This window comes from Halichoerus grypus, chromosome 12 (genome assembly GCF_964656455.1).
Source record: "Halichoerus grypus chromosome 12, mHalGry1.hap1.1, whole genome shotgun sequence".
NCBI classification, from domain to species: domain Eukaryota; kingdom Metazoa; phylum Chordata; class Mammalia; order Carnivora; family Phocidae; genus Halichoerus; species Halichoerus grypus.
The window spans coordinates 27861738-27885609 of NC_135723.1; the positions used below are offsets into that span (position 1 = coordinate 27861738).

The window sequence follows — 23872 nt, forward strand, 5'->3', positions numbered from 1 at the left end:
CACCATTTAAGTGCAAATAAATTAGAAACATGTGTCAGGCAGCAAACATTTTCACATAGCACTTGCTATTTCGAGTTGAGATTTTAACTTCTAATTTAAAACTCCTCTGTTTCATGCCCTTCACCGTCTTACAATGCTTTTGGGCTAGAAAAGAACTGCCAGGAGAAAATCTACTCACACTCTGCCACTGCACAGAACTGCATTGCATTTTCCAGGTATCATTGTTTTTGTTTGTTTGTTTTTTCTGTATCAGTAACTATCCAATACCATACCCCCACTCCAGAGATCTTAATTTAAATTCTAAGCAAAGAAAAACTAAAAAAACCCAAAAAACAAAAACCCTACAGTAAATTTTTGAGTAGTTAAGCTCAAAGTTATAAGAATGTGTGCCCAGAGGAAATGGTTTCTATTTTGTACATTTTTTTCCTGAAAAGGTAATAAAAGATGGTAATTAACCAAATAGAGATGCTGTCCTAAATGTATATGGTTCTTTACAAATAGTAGAGTGTGACTACCTGTCTTATTATTTGCTTCACAAAATACTGAGAGGAGTAACATCTTAATAAGTATATAACATTTGTAATCAAAAATTATTTAATACTCATTTCTATATATATTATTTGAAATCTTGTTTTATTTGACACTGCTGGGCCCCGGGTATGCAGGAAAAAAACCTCATTGTTAAGGGACATGAAAGATCCACGCACACGTGACATACGCACAAATGGCTGGAACATAAAGAACTGACCCTGGTCTTTATCAGATTAAACAAAACAAAACAAAGTCTTTGTTTGTCATGAGGTATGGATAATTATATTATGGACTCTCCAAATTCGGAGATGGTTGGTACTTTGATCTGAGAACAACATATAAAGAGTTATTTTTAAGGAAAGTTTTTTTTTTTTTTAAAGCATGTCATGAATTCAAAAACTGTCATCATATCGAATAGGTTCACTAGGTAAAACAGAGAAAAGAGAGTTTATTACAGAGGAAGCATCTAATTTTTTGAGGCCATTGGTTAAGGTGATGATTATACTGAACCTGGTATTAAAATTGTACTATGAATAAGGTTTATAATCATTTTTCTAAAAATAAATATTTAAAATGGAAGTGGCAAGTTTGAAATATACATTCAAGGTCCATACATTCAAGGGTACTTTTAGATGCTCCAATTAGTTCAAAGAGAAATAACAATATCAAAGGAGAAAATGAGATAATATCATACACCACTTAAAGCCTCAATACTGATGAGGATTACACAGCCCCAACACTGTTGATCTGAAATTGTTGAAAATTTTAATCCTAAAGCAAATAGCAAGAAATAGCACTTTAGAAACTTAGATTTGTAGCTTAGTTCCCCAGATGTTTTGTCATCTTCTTCTTCTTCTTTTTTTTTTCTCCAACAGAAAACTGACCTTATGCATTAAAAGGAAGAATGACAGGTTGCAAAAAATCATTCTTGGTCTGGTATTTGCTTAAGAATGTTTAGTAATGTTGCAGAGAAATAAGTTTTAAGATTTTGGAAGATTAGTTTCCCTCAAGTATCTATGTAAGTTTTTTCAGAAAATCATTACAGAATTTTACAAAACTAAAAGATTGGCTCAGGAAATTTTGATTAACACAATGCTCCCTAATGGCTTTTTTAATTTCAGGGGATAGCACAAGCCTCTATTATGAGTGTTTAAAAACAAATTTCTTGAGAATAGCCTAATGATTCTGCAATACTAATTACTGCTAACTATCAGCATTCAGAAACACATCATTTTCCTACATTTTTTAACAAGATAGACAACCTTGTTCAGAAAGATTTTTCAAAAAACAATGAATAAAAATCTTCTTCAGGAAGTATAGGGGGGCTTTTTTCCCTTCATTACATAAGTCAGTACTTTCAGAATAGCACTTGGCTTATGAACATTGGAAAACCTACATGATTGGTCAGTATGTTTTTAAACACACAAATCCAGAGAATAAAAAGCTAGAGGAAACCTGGAAATACTCTCGCTCTTCCAAAAGTCAACACAATCAGAATCCATGGCACTGAGTGCTACAAGAGCGTAAGCATGTGAGACACTGATGAGTCTGAAAAGCCTACTGTAGGAGAAATAACCAAACTTAGAAAAAACAGTAAAGTCGGCCTTTTTTTTTTTAGCAAGAGCTTCACTGTATGGAGTGGGAAAAAAAATACAGTCTAAGAATTCTATGATCAACCAAATGTCATTCATGTTTTCAATCAACAATTTTAAATCATAAAGGCTCAGTGTACATACTTTTGTATTCAGAAATGCAGAAAGATACACTTGGAGGACGTCAAATCAATTCCTAAGTCTACCTGGAACTCATTCTACAGATGGAGATACACAGTTACATACACACAAACACATATTTTATCTGTTTATTCATATACATACAATTTTCCCTTAGAAAAGAATTAATTTTAAACTAATGGCGAATTAGCCATCTTTATTGCCTTCAATAAATAAAATTTTATGATGGTCATGCAAAATTTTAATTACTAAAAAACCACAAGACTCCAGTGATATACACTTGATATTGTCATAGTGATGCCTTACCTCAGGCATAAAAATCAGAGTTGTGTTTTAACCAATCTACTGCTCTGAAATTTTATGATAATCTATCAAAGATTGAAGGTGAGGGCTCTAAGGATACTATGTATGAATAAAGCACATAGTTACAGACAAAACAAAAACTATGTAAATATAAATACATATACATAAACATATATATCCTGAAAATATACAGGTCAAACAAGGTGAGTCCTTGTGGATTCCCATTTGGACTGATGGCCTTCTAGTCAGTTCATCTTTGCATATAAAGGGAATGAACTTTTATCATTTTAGCCTGGTGGCACAAGACATAGGAATAGCCTTTTGGATGGTTTGTATGTTAAAGTAACTCCTTAAAATATTTAATGTTTCAAAAACAGGATCTAAATATTGAACCAAGACATCATCATGAAGCTAACAGAAAGAAATACTACCAAGTGTTTTATTAAAGACCTATGTTGCAAGAGTAAATAAAGCAAAGATAGAAATCATAAATAACAAATAATGGGTATGCATTTTACAAGAACTGGACTCCAACCAGAGGATCTGTGTTCACGGAAAGGCCTGGTTTGACACTTTGGCAAATCTTTGGGAGAATCACTAAATAAATAATTAAAATAAAATCTTAAATAATATGCATGTAGCTTTTAATGATTTCCTGCTCAAACCAAATAGGTGGACTGTAAGAATACTTCTTCCAAAAATGATGAGAAATGGAGCATGTAAAATTTTAGGTTCATTTCAATTTTCTCTCTTGAATTAATATGTATTATATCTATTTTTTAAAATTTAAATTTATGAACTTAAAAATGGCTACATAGGCTATCAAGTACAAAGAGTATCATTTCATAACAGTATGCTTCATTGAAACTGTTTTTCAAATCATCCTGATTTGTAGTATTTCCCAATTTCCATGGTGTAAATACAGAGAAGGGTTTCTTTCTTCAAGTATCTTTGCAAAACCATAACACAAACAGTTGCTGCAATTTTTTGTTTTAAAATAAAAATAGTATATGCATTTCCTTCTGGAGTATGCTGTATGAAAATGATCATATCACTCCCATTCTTAAAAATGGTCTCTATTTTTAAAAAATGGTCTCAATTTCTATAGCTTAAGTAGACTGCAACACCTAAGGATTAGCATTAGGAGTGATAGGATTATAGTCATAGAAACTCCATACAGACTCAGTGTTCTGTTCATAATTGTAATATCTTGGTTCATTGTCTTTATCTTCTTTTAGATATCTGGTTAATTCTCCTACATTTCCCTGTTTTATGCATGACATTAGAATATTTTTAATAATATGCTTTCGGTTACATATTAGGTAATGTCCTGGTAAACTGGCATTCTGAAAACCAGCAAGGAAATAAACAAAATAGGCCTAATTTATCACATTTATCTATTTCCACTTTGTAAATACTCCCACCATGACCAATTCAAGCCATCAAAGTGACACCATTCAATGTGAAGTTAGGAAGAGCCTATCTTAGTGAGTTGGTACAAGTGGGCTCCAGTAGAATGCTGTGATGAATCAATAATGCCTCAAGTTTATTTATTCTAATAGGCTATCAAAATATACAGGGACTTTTTTGGTAGGTTCCAATACATTTAAGAAAATGACAGTGAATAATTTTAGCATAATTAAAATGTTAAGCAATGGGCAGCATTTTATAAAACTATGAAATGACAGAAAAACACCTTCCAACTAAGTATTTTAAATAAAATAAAATGATAGGTTGAGGCTATTTTATGATAAAAAATATTCATCATAAGCAATATCATTGAAAACTTGTAAACTATATGTTAGAGTTCGGAAAATGCGAATGACATTTAATTAACAAGTGAAAATAATCATTATGCATTTTGAGAATCAAGCATCTTATAACATTTGAAAGAAAGTGATAAAATATATTTTTATGGCCCTTTAGATACATCTCTAAAGTCCATTATTTTAAAATGCTTTTGATGTAATAAGGTATATAGTATCTAGAAGTAGACAGTAACCTAGCACAGGAGTTGGCAAATTTTTTCTGTAGAGAACCACAGAGTACATATTTTAGTCTTTATAGACCAGTTAGTCTCTGTCATGAATACAGTTCTGTTACTGTAGTGGGAAAATACCCATGTTCAACATGTAAATCGATGATCCTCACTGTGTTCCAATACAACATTGTTTACAGAAACAAGCAGCAGATAGATTTGGCCTGTGGGCTGTTCATGGTTTGCTGACTTGACTTTAATGTGTACTGAATCATCTGGTATTTTACAGTTCTGATTTCAATATAATTTTTTTTAGTATTTATAAAAAATTAATCCCAATGATGAAAGTTTTTTTTAATAATATTGCCCAAGTCAGTAAACAATATTGACTAATTAGTGTTTCTTAAACAACATAATCCCATAGCAAACCAACAGCCAAAAGGACAATGCAATTGAAAATAAAATGAATATAATTGTGAACACATTTTCTTTTATATTACTATACCAAAATTTCATAATCAGCTATAAGGAGAGAGGTTTACCTAGACAGTAAATAAAGAGGAAACCTGCATATGAAATTAAAATATATTTAATAGGAGTACATTCATTTTAATTTACTATGAAATCCTTATTCTTACCTTCTATAAGTTTCCCTGTCTGTTCTGCACTTCCTCCAGGAAGAATTTTGGCAATATAGGCTCCAATTTCTCCATTATGTCCAGGGATTTCTTTACCACCCACAATTCTAATTCCTAATCCATTACCTGTATTGGAAAATTAGCAAATTATTAGTCATAATTTAAAGGGACAACAGGTATCAGAAGTTATAAGGTGCACAAAGAGTTGGCTCTGGTAAAAAAAAAAAAAAAGTGGGCTCTGGTGCCCAGAAGCTATCTACAACATGAATGCTGGGACTGGACACTAATAACAGAAGGATATTATTCTGAATTCAGTAATAGTTGATATGAAATAGGACATTTTGAAATTTTGGTAAACTCTATGATGAATCACCTGATACTAAAAAATAATTCTTTGATTCAGCCATATCACCAAGCTATGATACAAATATCTTTGTCCATTTTTGACCAGATACTTTGTAAAAATATTGTATGAAGATGTTCCCACTATAAGAAACTCCAGAGCCTACAGTTCACTTATGAAATTGAGGAGCATTTCACTTAAAAAGGCAGTAATGGCTATCATAAGTTGAGAAGACACAATCCAAGCATGTGATTGCAAATGATAAAATGAAAACACGATCAAAACTTGTGAATTACGATACACTTTTTAGCCTTAACTGATCAACTAACATTGTCTGTGCATTTGCGTGGCACCTACTGCGAAGCCCAATAAAATTATTCTTGACTGATGAACAACTTAGTAAACTTTTTTATTTCATAGAACAGATTTTTCTGCAAATAACCACATGCAGAAAAAGATGGAGAATGACTATTATGTGAAAACTAATTGAGATAGAAATGAACTGTTGATGTTTTAAGTTTATATTTTTTTAATCAGCTAAAAATTAGCAAATATATATATATATATAAATATATAGCACCAGATATATATTTTTTTTACCAATGCCAAGGATATTTAAAAATAAAAGTACTTTAAAAAAGCAGAATTCTTCTTCTTAAATGAAGATAGTTATTTCTTTAAATTAAGATTGTTTCCATTCACTGATTGAAGTACCATTTTCAACTCTCAAAATCTCTGAATTTTAAGAGTCAGCTCTCTTGTAGATTCTGTTCCCTTCCCATTTTACTCTTCAAAAACAATCCCTGTAGTCAGCATCAGCACAGTACAAACATTCAATAACCAGTAACACCGGATTATGGAATCCTTCTGTCATCTCCTTTGTATATTTTGGTAAAACATCATTCTCAGGTTATATGATGGTTCCAAAGGAATTTCCTCTCTCCTTTTCTTCATCCCTTCCTTCCTTGTATTTACCCTCTTTTCTCTCTCTCCTTCCCTACTATTTGCCTCCCTCTCTCTACTTTTTTAACCAGGATAAGTGGTAAGGAAATGTCATAAATCATCTTTTGGGATCTGAGACTGACCACATCTGAAGATTTACCTCAAAACAAAAGTGAAACAAAAAGAAATTAATTGTATGTGTCTAAGTTTCCTGCTGTTGTCAAGGGGACAGAGTTAAATAAGATACTGGCTTTCTCTGGCCCCACTTGTGGAGTTTTTCTGTCACCAGTTTCTTGGCCCATTGCTACCACTATGAGTAGAGATTAATTTATGATACACATTGAATATAACTGGGTGAATACAGAACATCATCTAGTACATGACCTGGTTTCAACTAAGTCTGCGTAGAAACAGTTGATTTCTTAGACAGTAGGCTTTAGGGATTCACCAGGACTGATCCTACAGTAAGACATTAGACAGATACAAATAAAGGGTAGAAGATGAAGAAAAATTCTTAGCCACTCTTCATTCAATTAGTCTAGCCTATATTTTAGTGTGCGAAGGACAGTTTGGAAATTACAAAATGAGGATTTTAAAATAGCTGGCCATAACTAAAGGGTTATTTCATGGAATTTATCAGTAAAAAATAAAAATAGTTTCTTAAAGATTTGATTTCACTCTCCATGATTGAATCACTCAGAGCTGTAATTTACCACTTGTTAAACTTCTCATAAAAACACACACAGATACTGAATTTCTAAAGTGGTCAGTGTAGCCATATCAGTTTTAAGATGTGGTCAGTCTCAGATCCTAAAAGATGATTTATGAAATTTCCTTCATGGACAGGCATATGTTCAAGATCATGGCTTGCATCAAAATTTATCATAATGCTAGAGTATAGGAGAGTACAGCAGGGTACAGTAGAGTGCTCAGGGCATTTGGTTTTAATTATTTCTTTTTAAGCTTAAAAAAGAGAATGTAAACATAGCCCATGAAAAAAATTTCAGCACTATATATTATAGGGCACAGCCATATGCTTAAGGATCTCCACATGGAATTGTTACACCTCGTAAAGATATAGCTAAAAGAGTAGTTGTGGAACTCTAAATTCTATTAATTGGTATAAGTGACTATTTTTAAAGATTCAGTTATAGTTTCATTCTGTAGATGAAATTGTCTTAAGAGTTAAGTAGTTGGATCCTTAGTACCATTTGATTTTTGGTGACTGAGTACACTCTAAAACCTTGTAGTAAAGGATCAGTGGAAAGAAATTATAATTATATCCATCTTAATAAAGTAGCACAACACAATACTTATTTAATTTTGTAAAATACAGCTTCATACTATTGAATTCTAATACTCAAAACACTTCCTAAATACATGTTATATGCCTCAGTATCTATCTTAGGTAAAATGAAAGTAATGTACAGTTATGACAATACTGTGAGGAATGAAATTTTATATGTAAAGAAGCCACTTCAAGCACATAGTAAATTTTCAAGAATTACTGTTGCTCTGGTTGATGTTGTTGTGGTTGCTGTTGTATACTTTGTATACAACAAAGTAGCACAGAAATATTAAAGTTTATGATAAAATAGAATGATAGAAAATAAAAAGACTCAAAGTATAACAGTTTTTTGCTTATTTTACAGTGGTTACATGTATTCTAGTTTGGACATAATGAATATAAAGTTCATTTACATGATTTCTAATTATTTAAATCTGGACATTTTGATTTCATATTTCTATAGTTGCACTTTGATATTTTATGTATTAAATGCAGAAAATTAAACAAAAATATTTCTATAAAAATAAAACACCCTAACTCAAATCTAAATTGCAGAATTCAATAAAAGATTTGGTAAATTCAAGAAGCAACATTAATTTTTAACTGAAAGGCCTATATCTGAATGGCCCTTGATAAGTGATGTTTTACTGTTTTTCAACTTTTGACAAATTTTTATCAACATAAATTCCTTTTGCCTCTCTGCTTATATTCTATCCAAAAACATTAATAAAATGCTTCCTTAGTTAGCTGTCTTGAAAATATGGTGGTTTTGCTCAAGTGAACAGTGCAGCAGGTTAGAGAGACAAGTAGTTACCAAAGAGAACACAGAAGCTTTAATAAAAGATTCTCAAAAGTTACAGTAATTTCACAACATATAAGCAGAGATGTTGTTGAAGAAGTCTTACAGAGAAATCTAACTTTCAGAATCCTTTAAAGTATGTAGAGAATATTTTTAAGAAAAGAGAAGTTCAATGATGGATGTAGGAAACCATTAAGAAAAAGTATTACCTTAATAACCTTAGGATTATAATTTAAATATACCAGTCTTTTTAAGTCTTCATTATAATTATGTGGTAAATATACTATCATGTATTCACTTTTAATGTTCCAGGCCAGGATGGCAACATAGGAGGCTCCTGAACTCACCTCGTCCCATGGACACACCGAATCTACAGCTACACGTGGAGCAATTCCCTCTGAAAAAAATCCAGAAACTAGCTGAATGACTCCTACATATTGGTCAATGAGAAAAAAAAACAAAAATGAAAACAAAACCACATAAAAACAGGTTTTGGCATACCTTCAACTACTGGGAGCCATTAAGAACAAAGAAGGCAGCTTGGACAATCACTGAGGTTTGAGAGACAACAAAAGCTCAGACCAGGCTGAATCATAATGCTTATCTCCTATATGAAACCACTGCAACAAGACTAGGAGAGGTGCCTGTTTTATCTAATGCTTAGAAATCAACACAGAGAGTCAAAACAATTGAAGTAACAGAGGGATATGTTCCAAACAAGAGAACAAGATAAAATTCCAGAAAAGGACCTTAATGAAGTAGAGAGAAGTTATTTGATAAAAAGTTCAAAATAATGGTTATAATGATGTTCACTGAGGTTAGCAGAACAATGCATGAACAAAGTGAAAATTTCAACAAACAGAATATATTAGAAAGTACCAAATGGAAATCACAGAGCTGAAGAATAAAATATATGAACCGCAAAATTCATAGAGGGGTTCAATATCAGACCAGAGAACTGGAAGAAAAGATGAGTTAACTCAAAAACAGAGTAGTGGAAGTCATTTAAGAAAAGGAGCAAAGAGAAAAAAGAATGAAGAAGAGTGAAAACAGATTAAGGGATTCATGAGACACTATCAAAATGAAAAGCATCCTATAGAACGGAAAAAAATTACAAATCATATTTCTCATAAGGGGTTAATATAAAAATATAAACGCATTTAGAGAACTCATACAACTTAACGGCAAACAATCTGATTTAAAAATATGCAGAGAAACTAAATAGACAATTTTCTAAAAAGACATACAAATGGCCAAAAGGTACATGAAAATGTGCTCAACATCACTAATCATCAGGGAAATGCAAATCAAAACCAAAATGAGATATTACCACACATCTGTTAGAATGGTTATTATCAGAGTCCATAGTCTCTCATGGTTCGTTTCCCCCTCTGATTTCCCCACCTTCATTTTTCCCTTCCTTCTCCTTTATCAAAAATATAAGAGATAACAAGTGTTGACAAAGATGTAGAGAAAAGGGAACCCTGGTACACTGCTGTGCTGGTAGGAATGTAAATTGTTTACGGCCACTATGGAAAACTGTGTGGAGCTTCTCCAAAAAATTAAAAATAAAACTACCCTACGATCCAGCAATCCCAGTTCTGGTTATCTATCCAAAGGAAAAGAAACAGGATTCAAAGAGATATCTGCACTACCATGTTCATTACAGCATTCACAATAGCCAAGATACGGAAACAACTCAAATGTTCATTGATGGATGACTAGATAAAGAAGGTGTATATATGTATATACATATATACACAATGGAATATTATTGAGCCATGAGAATGAAGGAAATCCTGCCATTTGAGACAACATGGATAGCCCTTGGGGGCATTATGCTTAGTGAAATAAACCAGACAGAGAAAGACAAATGCTGCATGGTATTACATATATGTATGGGGGAAAAGTAAAACTCATAGAAACAGAGTAGAAAAGTGGTTGCCAGGGGCTGTGAGTTGGGGAAATAAGGAGAGGTTGGTAAGAGGGTACAAACTTTTAGCTATAAAATGAAAAAGGTCTGAGGATCTAATATAAAACATTGTGACTATGGTTGTTAACACTGTACTGTTTAAGTGAAATTTGCTGTGAGTAGAAATTAAATGTTCTTACACAAACACACACACACACACAGAAGATAAATACATGAGGTGATGGATGTTTTAATTAACTAGATGGGGGGCATCCTTTCACAATATATATGTAAATCAAATCACCATGGTGTGCACACTAAATATCTTAAAAATTTATAAGTCCATTATACCTCAATAAAGCTAAAATAAAAAAACAAATAAAATGAGCTGTGTATAAAATAAACATGAGCATATTAAGGAGACAATCTTTATATTTGCATTTAAAGTTTAAATCTACTTTAATTTTATATGCTTATTAACACGTTACATAGAGTTATAAAAATGTTTTTCTTTTCATCTTAATATGTGAAATATTTATGATGTAACTATTGGAACATTAAGTTTAGACAAAATTAAAATACTTGGTTCATTTTGACACTATCACATGCTACATCTAAGCATCAAGGAAAAGCAAAATTTTATCAGTGAACACACTATCTTATGAATAGTAGTCCTTAAATCAATGGAGTTTATTATTCACAATAAAGTTATCACAGGATAATGATATACTGCAATTTAGTCATGTCATTAGTTGGGCTGAAGAAGAAAGATTATCTACATAAATATTAATGCTAATGAAGTACTAAAGATAATGGAAAAGTCCCCAAAGGATAGTTCAATTAAATCTGTTTTTATAGTTTATACATTAATTATACTCCTGAGTGAGACTGTGAAAGTTTATTTTTATATTCTTTCACCTACTAATTTCTAGGTTATAAATTATCTATATAAATATTTAGGAAAATATACCAACTTATATTAAAAAAACCCATAGTAATGTCTCCTTTGTGTTCTTATCAAATGCTACATTAATTCATTAATACTTGAACATAAAGACCCAAAAAATATTTCATTACTTCACCATTTTTCTTTATTTTCACTAATTTTTGTTCTTTATGAGAAAAACATTGCTACAAATACAACAACACATATCAATTGCCTTAATAACAATCCCTCTTTGATTTGTTTCCAGCAGCATCAAAATGGAAACACCACCTTAATACGAAATCTAATCTGACTCTAAACCTCAGTGTAGAAATTACATACTCAACTATTCCCATTAGCTTTTTCTAATCCAGTCAATTGCTCTGTAGCATTCTTTTTCCTAGTTTTAAATACATACCCTTTACATACATGAAGGATTCAGAGAGAACATTTTTTGTCACATTTCCATGAACAAAAGTTTGCATTCTTCTTTTCTAATGTAATAAGACTAATACTAAGATAAAAATGCAACACAAAGCATGTATAAAATGCTATTCATACTTACACCATACTAGAAGAGATGGGCCCAAGTTGGGCCATATGACTGAAATGACCATTGGTATCGGAAATAAGGAAGACATATATACATATACATATATATATACACACACACATATCTTCCATATATACACACATACAGATACGTATATAAAACATTATATATATACATATATATACACACATATCTGTCGTCGCGCACCGAAATAATGCTCTCAGACACCAATCTGAGGGGTCATACAGGGCTGCCTCTACAAGGGAGAGTAGCAGCAGCTGAATTCTGCACATAAATTTTATTTTGTTTTTTATCAGCAAAGCAAGGACAGATGTATCAAAGCATGGGGAGGGAATACAAAGAGATGGCAATTATCTTGAAGCCAGAAAGCAGGCCTGTACCCTCCCCTATACGCAGGCACACAAGGAGGGGGTTATGGAATAAGGGAGGAACGGGATATCTGCACTTGCAATCACCCGAGGCAGGAAGGGGAGTTGAGGGTTACTTTCTTTCATATCTCCTTATCTATGCCCTGCCCAGGAGATCTCTATGCCCAGGAGATGATGGGATCCTATTCCTACGGGGCCTTTGCGTTCAACAGCCGGAGAACAGGAAGGCTGCTGATGTTTCAGATGCTCCCACAATCACTCCTTAGAGCTTACAATAAACTTTCCAGGAATAACCTGACACATATCTTCCAAATATATACACAAATACATGTGTATATAAAACATTATGTGTATAGGTAGATGTAAAAAAGTCACAAGTAAGTATCAAAAGACACTGGAATTCTGGCTTTGTTGAACAACATCTTTCAAATAAAAGATATTTTGTAGACCGGTAAAGTAATTTTATTAAAGGTGCATAGGATTTCTCTCTCCTGAAATACTTCAGAAATAATTCCCACCAAGAAAATTTCCCAGGACTGCCATACTAAAAAAACCATGCTTCATTGATAACACATGGATTTCTTTCTTAATTTTAACTTATTTAAGGTAAATGCAAAATTATAATCAGAAAGACCAAATCTGAGATGTTTGCATGATACTCCAATAAAAGGAAATTAAAAATAAACTTAAATCATTTAGCAGTACTTAGGGTCCAAAATGAAATAATTCTTTGATATGAAATTGGATGTTACAAAGTTAAAAGTTAGGGTCAATTTATAGATTTGGCCTTTGTTTTTTAAGATTTTTATTTATTTGAAAGAGCGAGAGATAGAACGAGCATGAGCTGGGGGCAGGGAGAGGGAGAAGAAGCAGGCTCCTTGCTGATCAGGGAGCCTGACGCAGGGCTCCATCCCAGGATCCCCAGCCCATAACCTGAGCTGAAGGCAGAAGCTTAACCGACTGAGCCACACAGGCACTCCTATAGATATGGCCTTAATATTTACTTGTTTAGATATTGATCACATGATGACAGCCCAGGTCTGGGAGTGGGGTCATTTACTATGTATGTAAAAGAAAATTGTTATACTATTGTGGACATTGCTGCTATAAACATCGGGGTGCACGTACCCTTTCGGATCCCTACTTTTGTATCTTTGGTGTAAATACCCAGTAGTGCAATTGCTGGATCATATGGTAGCTCTATTTTCAACTTTTTGAGGAACCTCCATACTGTTTTTCAGAGTGGCTGCACCAGCTTGCATTCCCACCAACAGTGTAGGAGGGTTCCCCTTTCTCCGCATCCCCACCAACATCTGTAATTTCCTGACTTGTTAATTTTAGCCATTCTGACTGGTGTGAGGTGGTATCTCATTGAGGTTTTGATTTGGATTTCCCTGATGCTGAGCGATGTGGAGCACTTTTTCATGTGTCTGTTGGCCATTTGGATGTCTTCTTTGGAAAAATGTCTGTTCATGTCTTCTGCCCATTTCTTGATTGGAAAGAGCCAAGATGTCCATCAACAGATGAATGGATAAAGAAGATGTGGTATATATACACAATGGAATATTATGCAGCCATCAAAAGGAATGAGATCTTGCCATTTGCAACGATGTGGATGGAACTGGAGGGTATTATGCTGAGCGAAATAAGTCAAACAGAGAAAGACATGTATCATATGACCTCACTGATATGAGGAATTCTTAATCTCAGGAAACAAACTGAGGGTTGCTGGAGTGGAGGGTGGGGTGGGAGGGATGGGCTGACTGGGTGATAGACACTGGGGAGGGTATGTGCTCTGGTAAGCGCTGTGAATTGTGCAAGACTGTTGAATTTCAGATCTGTACCTCTGAAACAAATAATGCAATATATGTTAAGAAAGAAAAAAAAAAGAAGAATGTAGCAGGAGGGGAAGAATGAAGGGGGGGAAATCGGAGGGGTAGACGAACCATGAGAGATGATGGACTCTGAAAAACAAACTGAGGGTTCTAGAGGGGAGGGGGGTGGGAGGATGGGTTAGCCTGGTGATGGGTATTGAGGAGGGCACATTCTGCATGGAGCACTGGGTGTTATGCACAAACAATGAATCATGGAACACTATATCTAAAACTAATGATGTAATGTATGGGGATTAACATAACAATAAAAAAATTAAAAAAAAAAAGAAAATTGTTATATTGCAAGATACTCATGTAACCCTATATTGTCAGTGGAAATAGAACAGTTTAAACTTATATTACTGTAATGCTATGATGAGCTTTTCAAAATAAGTGCCAGTCTTATTTAATAAAAGATAAGTAGGAAGCAAAATACTATTGCAATTCAAAACTTAGCAATAAGCGTTCCTTTTGTACTTCTGGAGATAACAGAAGATTGTGGCAGACATCATCTATCGTGACTCCCAGCGAGTCACTTCCGGAAGCACCCCCTCCCTTTGAGGGCAGGAGGAACGTGTGACTTAGTTCTAACCAATAGGATCTGACAAGGTAATGTGATAGTTACTACCATGATTATATTATCTTAGCCAACTAAGATGAGAGTTTTCTGCTGGCCCTGAAGAAGTAACCTGCCATGTGTGAGAGGTTAGGAGAAAGCACCACAGGGCAAGATGCTGAGGAGCCTCTAGATGCTGAGAGTGGCCTGGCTGACAGCCAGGGAGAAAACAGGGAGCCTAGTTCCATAATGGAAGGAAATGAATTCTGCCAATAACCAGAGGAGGTTGGAAGGATATTCCCAACAGAACGCAGCTCAGGCATCATGCAGACTGCAGCATTGTGAGATCCTGACCAGAGATCCCAGTTAAGCTGTGCCTGGATTGGTGACCCAAGAAAACTGTGAGATATTAAATGTGTGCTGCTTTAAGCCATTAAATTTGTGGTAATTTGTTACACATCAGTAGAAAATTAATACAAAGCTAAAAGTTGTATCCTGAGTTTTCTGTGCACACAATATAGATGGACATTATCTTGGTAGCAAAACTTGTGGAACATTTGTGTTTATAGTAGTTACCACAGTGAATGAGCAGTGACAGAGCAGAAGACAGGCCATGAAAAAATTACCCTTTGTCCCACAAAAACAGAGGAAGAGCTCTGTGATCAGTTCTGCAATGCTGGGATTCTGGTATAATATGTGTAGGAAGCATACAGCATCTAGGCAACACTCAATACATAATTGGATGAATATTGAATGGATAAATACTAAAACACCTATTTTTCCCCCATGGGGCTAATGCATCAACGATAAGGGTGTTAAAATAATTTAATTGTATCGTATTTTATTCTTAGAAAAGGCCTTAAAAATTACATTATCTCTTTGGATGTTAAAAGAAAAAGAAAAAACAAACAAAGCCCCCTGTGTTTATACATGAGGGAAATGAGGCTTTACGAAGCTAAGTGCTCAAGGCAACACCTAATAATATGGCAAAGCTAGAGTGAAGCCCACACTCTTGCTCCAAATGAGTGACTAGCAAGGCGTCTCCTATCTGGTTAGCACCAGTGCATCTGGTTTGGAATCAGAAGGGATGGGTTTGAGAACAGCACATCCAGCCCTTCCTTTCCCTGTTCACTTGTAGAGAGGAGAGTGGTGAGAGGGATTGCAATTACGCCATTAAAGGAAGAATCCATCAGGATAGAAGAAATATGTTGGGAACTAGCAATTCTCAGTCAAGTCAGTTAAATCACCATTTAATCAGTAGCGGGAATTGATTAAATCGATTACTTGATGTGAGTTTTATGTAATATAATTTTTATTTTTCTACTGATGCATAAATGTTTATACCATCTTATATCTTTAATAAACATGACAAAGAAGAAATTGTTACTTTTTTAGTATTACGGTTTTAATCATTTTTGTATTTTTGCATTTGTATTACAAATATGAACTGCATCTGTATCTGTTAAATAAATATGTAATTGGATTAATACTTATAGCTTGGTATGCAAATCTGTAAAGAACAAAGTACGCACAAGCCTGGTAGCATAATAATGGTTATGATTACCACAAGTTTTGGGAAGAATTGAGAAACTGATTAGGTAAGAGAAGTTCTGAATTTGCAGAGTCACTTAGACATAAAACTAAAATCCAGGTGTCCAGATTATGTCTGCATAATCTGGTCTAAACCTGTTCTCATCAAAATCAATTTGCTATTGGTGAAGGAAGTATTCAACAGTCAACAGCTTCTATCTTCCAGTATATATCAGGAGATACTTTTCACTAAAGAGTTATCTAATGTAGTTATTTTGGTTATTTTCATTACTCTATTTAAAAAATTCTTACTACTACCTGAAAAGAACAAGAAGTGTTACATGTTGCTAGGTGACCAGCTATGAATATTCAAGAACATTCCACTGAGATTGTGCTTTAAACAAAAAGAGAGTTGCTTTTCTTTATTTTCATCCAATTTTCTATTACATCATATTTGTTGAACTTTTAACTGTCAAATGTCTCAAAATACATGACTTTGTATGAATTCTGTTTGGTTTCTGTACCGTGTGCCAATTTTTTTTTTGTATTTATTATATTATTTGATTTTTTTCAAACTCTTTAGTATCATCTTTAGGGAGAGAGGCAAAAATAGGAAGAGTTTCTTCTATGTGTCTTATACTTTTTTTTTTTACATTAAAAATTACCTCTACAACTTCTTATGTTAAGTACTGTCCATATCATCTCAGGACAAATAAGCTGAGACTAAGAAAATTTAGAAACTTTCCCACATTGTCCAGCATGGAAAGAAGTTAAGATTCGAGCCCATTTATTTATTTATTTTTTCATGACTCCTACATCCTTGTTCTTTCTATATTCTTCTGCTCATGACTCTAATTGTCAATAAAATATCCTAGGAGATCAATATAAATCCTTACTCCTTTAATTGAATTTCATTTCTTATTGCTCATTTACCTGTAGCCAATTCACGTACATTTCTGATTTACACCCTTAAATTTCACATTAACATTACTGTTTGTCCTCTCTTCTCTAAGGTTAAATATCTTGAATGTCTTCACCTTCTTCTCATGGAATCAAACATCAATTCCTTTAATTTAATTTTATGAAGAGTGTATAGAATAATGTGCTAACCGACCTCCAGTTAGAAGCAAAGCACTTCCTTAGCAGGAACAGAATTGTACAAGCAATATTTATCCTGACAGATGTCAGGTGAAGTGATGACGTTGATGTGGAATTGGCCTGGACAATAAACACTTCCTTTGTTACTCGGGAAACGAGTGCAAGCTTTCATTAAAATTTACCAGGCAGAAGTTGTGAGTTTTAGAAGAGATTCAACCCAATCTGCATTTTATATCTATAGGGTATTTTTTTTTTTAAGATTTATTTATTTGAGAGAAAGAGTCAGAGAGAGAGAGAGAGAGAGAGAGAGAATGCATGTGGGGGTGGAAAGGGGCAGAGTTTGAGGGAGAGAGAGAGAATTCTCAAGCAGACTTCCCACTGAGCATGGAGTCTGACGCAGGGTTCAATCCCAGGACCCTGAGATCATGACTTGAACCGAAATCAAGAGTTGGCCATTTAATTGACTGAGCCACCCAGGCGCCCCTGTGTCTATAGGTTTATACTCAGTTTGTCCCTAAAAATAATTTGAGAGGTTTACAATGAGAAATTGTATCATATATAACTGTACTCTTACAGTGAGAAATTGTATTTATATAACTGCACTCTTAAAATGAGAATGAAAGTGAAAAAATCATCCTGAATGAGAAGGGAGAAATTTCTGTGTCAAGGTTCACTTTGTAGGACCTGTTCAAGTTCCAGCAGTTAGAACGGAACATACGTTGTCTCGGGATGACAGTTACATTTTCTCCTGTAATTCTCATCTCTGCAATCCAATTTTATTTAAAAAATTAAAATTAAGGTTAACTAACTGTTGTTGGCTTTTAAAGCTGTTCTGAAACATTTCTGCTCAGCTTTTTAAAATGTTAGGCCAAAATATCTCTTCCAGTGAGTATTAAAGAAGGGGGGGGAGAGGAAGGATTTCTATGGCAGGTATAGGGCAGAGTCCCTGCACTCTCATTACAATTAGACACTAACATTCTTTAGGAATAAAGCAAGGATGTCTACTCTTATTACTCAGTTCAACATTGTACAGCAAGTTTTAGCAAGTGCAATAAGGAAAAAAAAATTAAGCAGTCCTAATTGGGATGGAAGAAGTAAAACTGTCTTTATTTGTAGATGACATGAACTTGCATCCTTAGAAAATCTTAATGATTCCACAAAAAAAATCTAATAGAACTAAAAACAACATTAGCAAGATTATAAGCTAAAAGATCAATATACAAAAATCAATTGTATTTCTATAAAATTGCAGTGAATAGCCCAAATTGAAATTAAGAAAACAACTCCATTTATAATAGCAACAAAAAGAATAAAATAATTTAAGAGATATTTAACAAAAGAAATGCTAGTCTTATACACTGAAAACTATAAAACCTTACTGAAAAATACTAGAGAAGATCTAAGTAAATGAAGAAATATTACATGTTCATGGATGGGTTGGTTCAGTGTTGTTAAAATAGCAATTCTCTCAAAACTGATCTATAATTTCTTTTTTTTGTTTTGTTTAGTTTTGTTTTTAGTATTCTTTCATTTACATTTTTAAAAAATTTTTATTTATTTTTATTTTTTTAATTTAAATTCAATTAGCCAAGGTATAGTACATCATTAGTTTTTGATATAATGTGATATAACATGATTCATTAGTTGAGTATATCATTTCAAGGCAACCCCCGTCATAATCCCAGCAGACTGATGCTAAAATATTATGGAAATTAAAAGGATCTACAATAGCTGAAACAATTTTCAAAAGGAGGACTTAGACTACCAGATTCCAAAACTTAACATAAATTAACTGTAAACAAGTGAGCATAGTATTGATGAAATAACAGGCACATACTCAAAGAGAAGAGAACTGAGAATCTAGAAATAAATCCTTGTATTAATGGTAGATTGGTTTTTTACAAATGTGCTAAGGCAATTCGATGGGGGATTTTTTTTTAAGATGCTCGCACAAGCAGATATCCATATTTGTGCTTTAAAATAAACGAACGTGGACCTCTGCCTCACACCATATACAAAACACAACACAAAATAGGTCATAAACCTAAATGTATAACCTTTCTGATATAAAAAAATAAAAGAAAATCTTTGTGATCCTGGGATAGTTCTTAACACTCTATCAAGAGCAGCCTGGTCCCTAAAGAAAAAAATACTGATAAATTGAATTCCATTAAAATGTAAAACTTTTCCTTTAAAATAAACTGTTAAGAAAATAAAAACACAAGACACAGACTAGAAGAAAATATGTTCAGGTCATATACCTTATAAAGGACTTATATCCAAAATATATAAAGAAGTCTTACAACTCGGTAAGAAGACAAACAACCCAAATAAATAACTGGCAAAGTATCTGAACAGACATTTCACCAGAGAAGACATATGCATTGTTTATAGTCACCTGAAAACATGCTCATTACCTAAGTTATTAGGAAATTGCAAGTTAAAACAATGAGTTTTCATCCACACCCATCCCAAAAGATAGCCATTACCAAGTGTTGGCTATGACATGGAGAAAGTAGAACCATCAGACACGGCTGGAAAGAATGCAATAAGGTACACTCATTTTTGGAAAACTATTTGTCAGTTTCTTAAATAGTTAAAAAGAAACTTACCATAGAACCCAACAATTCCATTTCTAGGAAACCATTAAAAAATATCATACGTCCAAATTCAAACTTGTATGCAAATTATTTAAAAACTGGGAAAATCCAATGGATAAAAAAATGTAGACTATCCAAATAATGGACTACTTAGCAACAAAAAGAGCAATCTACCGATACAGGTGACAAAAAGATAACTTCAAAAATGTTGGTAAGTGAAGGAGCCAGACACCACAACTGCACACTGAATGATTCAATTTATACGAAATGCCCAGAAAAAGCAAACTTAGAGACTGAAAGTAAATCTTTCACCTGTGGCTGGGAGAGGACCGTTGAAGGTGGATATTGCTAGCAGGCTCAAGGGAAATTTTTGTAATGACTGAAATGTTCTAAAACAAGACTGTGGTGATGGTCACACAACTCCATACATTCACTAAAAGTAATCGATTTCTACACTTACAATGTATACATTTATGATATGTAAATTGTACCTTATTAAAGCAGTTTAAATAATAACAATAAAAAAGAGCTATCCATATTTGGTATTGCTACCAACTCAGAGCCAACGAGATCTGTTACATTTGTCTCCTATTTCTAAAAGCTCATAAAGATGGTAGACAACGAAGAATAGAAAATGAGCCACTATTTCCACTGAAGACACTGCTGTCTTTTGAACCTAAACATATTTAGTGTTCTTCCCTATTACACTTGCTAATTAGTCTTTCTAGCCTTGCAGATGTAGCCAGCCTGTTATGGAACCATACATAAGCAAATATCTTTTTTGAAATCAGAAGAATTTCTTTGGCTTGTTTGAAACAGCTGTGTTTCTGGAGCCATAAGATGGTTTGAAATAAAAAAGAAACAGATTCATTTCTTGAGCATTGCATTTTATTCTTTTTTTCCCTGATAATTTCTCTCTAAGAGAAGAGGGAAATAACATTCATTGAGTGTATAGTAAGTATAGGATTTTGTGCTAGGTTCATTTGCAATTATGTGAGATACATAGAGCTGGTCTTATTTTCCAGATAAGCAAATTTATTCTCAAAATTTAAATAAGCAATAGAGTTGAACTCCAACTCAGGTCTTCCTGCTAAAATTCACTACCTATTCTCTCCACTTTGCAGCCTTGTGTTTGGTGGAATAAAGACTTTCAAAATCATTATACAGTTGTTGATCAGTACCTATCACTCTATCTTTGAAGTTTTCAGTTAATAGTCAAAGGATCTATGTTCTAAAAATTATGGATCATTTAAAAGAAGACTGTATTCATGTATTTCTCTCTGTGAACATCACAAAAATATAAATAGTGGTACATAAATATATGTGTGTACACTCTTATACATACAAGTGTATAGGTATGAAAATAATGTTTTATAAATTCCTTGGCTTTATCTAAGTTATTCCTAAAATTCTATTGTAATAATTACTTATATTTCAGATTTTACTACTGAATTATGAGTAAGTTGTAGATAAGGATATGTGTTGTGTTCATTCTATTACCCTAGCAATCAACCCAATGTAAAGCACACCAGGGGTGTTCAATAAATATTAACAAACAATTAAAAATTTATCCAATATGAGTTATAAAAACAGTTGCAAAATACATTTTATGTTGTATAGTTTTTTTTACAGGAAGAGAAAAAGCTTATTTATATTTTTTTTAATGTTCTCTATAAATATCCTTAGAGTAATGGTTCTCAAACATTTTGTTTTAAATAGCCATTTATACTCTTTAATATTACTAAGGACCTCAAAGAGCTTTTGTTCATACGGATTACAGGCCCGTATCATAATTTAAGACTGAGAATTTAAAAACATTTATTCATGAATTTAAAATGAACTCATTCTATGTTAAAATAATTACATTTTTAATAAAAATGACTGTATTTTAAAAATAAAACACTTATGGGCGCCTGGGTGGCTCAGTCGTTAAGCGTCTGCCTTCCGCTCGGGTCATGATCCCAGAGTCCTGGGATCGAGTCCCACATCGGGCTCCCTGCTCAGCAGGAAGCCTGCTTCTCCCTCTCCCACTCCCCCTGCTTGTGTTCCCTCTCTAGCTGTCTCTCTCTCTGTTGAAAAATAAAAAATCTTTAAAAAAAAAATAAAAAAATAAAAAAATAAAACACTTATGAGATGGGTGGTGGTGTTTCACATTATTGCAAATCCACTTAAAACTGAGCTAAATGAAATACAGCTAAATGCTCATATCTGCTCTGTGGACAGCCTGTTGTGATGGCACGCATCGTGTAACCTCCAAAGACCTCTACTGAGCATATTCACAAGAAAATGGGGGTGTAAGGCAAGTGCTACCTTACCATTTACTATGAAAATAGTTCTTTGTGGACCCCATGAAAGAATCTTGGAAACCATGAGGGTCTCCTGCTCGAACTTTGCGAAACACACAGAGGAAACAATAAATAAAACACACACTTTCTATTCCTGTCTTCTATTTTGAAATTCTTTTTGATTCCAAAAAATAAAAATATTTTTTCTTTTTTTTGTGAGGTATACTTGTTTCACGTAATTCTTATAAAACATTTTAACGCTACACCCTGTTAGGGTGGTTTATTTTCTTTAATTTTTTAAAGAAGATTTCATTTATTTATTTGAGAGCAAGAGAGAGAGCATGAGTGGGGGAGGGGCAGAGAGAGAGAAGCAGGCTCCCTGCTGAGTAGGGAGCCTAAGATGCCAATGCCCAATGCTGATGCGGGGCTTGATCCAGGACTCTGGGATCATGACCTGAGTGGAAGGCAGACACTTAACCAACTGAGCCACCCATGCGCCCCTAGAATGGCTTATTAAACTATCATAAAAGATACACAGTTTTTCTACTTTCAGTGGGTTTATATAACCAAAATGAAAATGCACTAATGACTATTTGGACCTTCTGTTAGGGAGGGCAGATATATTACATTTTATTCTTCACTCCTTCCTTGCTTACATCCTATCATGTTTACAAAGGCATTTAAATTTTTGGTTAGATAGCTTTTTCACTACTGATGAAGCTACAAGCCACTGCTCATTTTCTCTAAATATGAAAAACAAACGGGAACTTAATCTTTTTATTATGGAAAAAGTCATACATATAAAAAAGTAATGCAAGCCTATAATAAAACCCAGTGTGGTCAATCTTCCAACTCCAACCATTATCAAATCATGGTCAATTTTCTCATCTATTCCTTCACCATTCTCCACACAACTAATTTTGAAAGAAATCCCAGACAAGGTATTGTTTTGCAAATATTTCAGTATGTATCTCTAAAAAAAAAAAAAAAAAAAAAAACTACCCTTAATTTTTATTAAAAACGTTAACATCAAAAGTGGTAACCATAGCCAAAAAACAACAGTAAATCTTTAATATCACCAAACGTTCAGTTAAGCAAAAAAGGCTTTTGGTTGAGTGGCAAACAACGGAGAGATCCGCCAGGAGCACAGATGCTCTGTGCTAGGGTTTGCCTGCCATTAGCTTAGACCTTTTAGACCTTGTTTGCCATAGAAGTCATTTCTCACTCTAGCTTTGCATATACGTGTATTTAAATCCCTTTGAGGTACTGAAGATTTATTTGAAAACAACATGAATTGCTTCAAAACATTTAATTTACTATGAAATTATGCTACCCAAGTACACATGGAAAATATATTCAGTAGTATTCAATGCAAGGGAAAATAATGGGGAAAATATTTTTATTTTTATATTAGGTAAATATCAAAAGAAAAAGGGGCATGCAGAGAGATGATACAGAACCCTACTAGTAAACATCTTGTTCAAAACAATGATTCTTGTTTCTCATTTCATAAAATCTATATACAGAGGAAACTGAATTTAGTTTTCAGGCTAGAGTATTTATAATGAGATATTAGTAGCTCTCATTTCTGTCTT

General features: G+C 33.5%; 1 protein-coding gene across 3 annotated transcripts in view; it reads right to left on the minus strand.

The window, feature by feature from the left end:
* The window catches only part of PCLO (piccolo presynaptic cytomatrix protein), a 391345-nt gene that overhangs the window by 105915 nt on the left and 261558 nt on the right, over positions 1-23872 (minus strand). For all 3 annotated transcript variants that reach the window (XM_078060093.1, XM_078060092.1, XM_036107931.2), the window contains exon 10: positions 5184-5309. In XM_078060093.1, coding sequence (XP_077916219.1) covers positions 5184-5309 — 126 coding nt within the window. The remainder of the gene's footprint in view (positions 1-5183; positions 5310-23872) is intronic.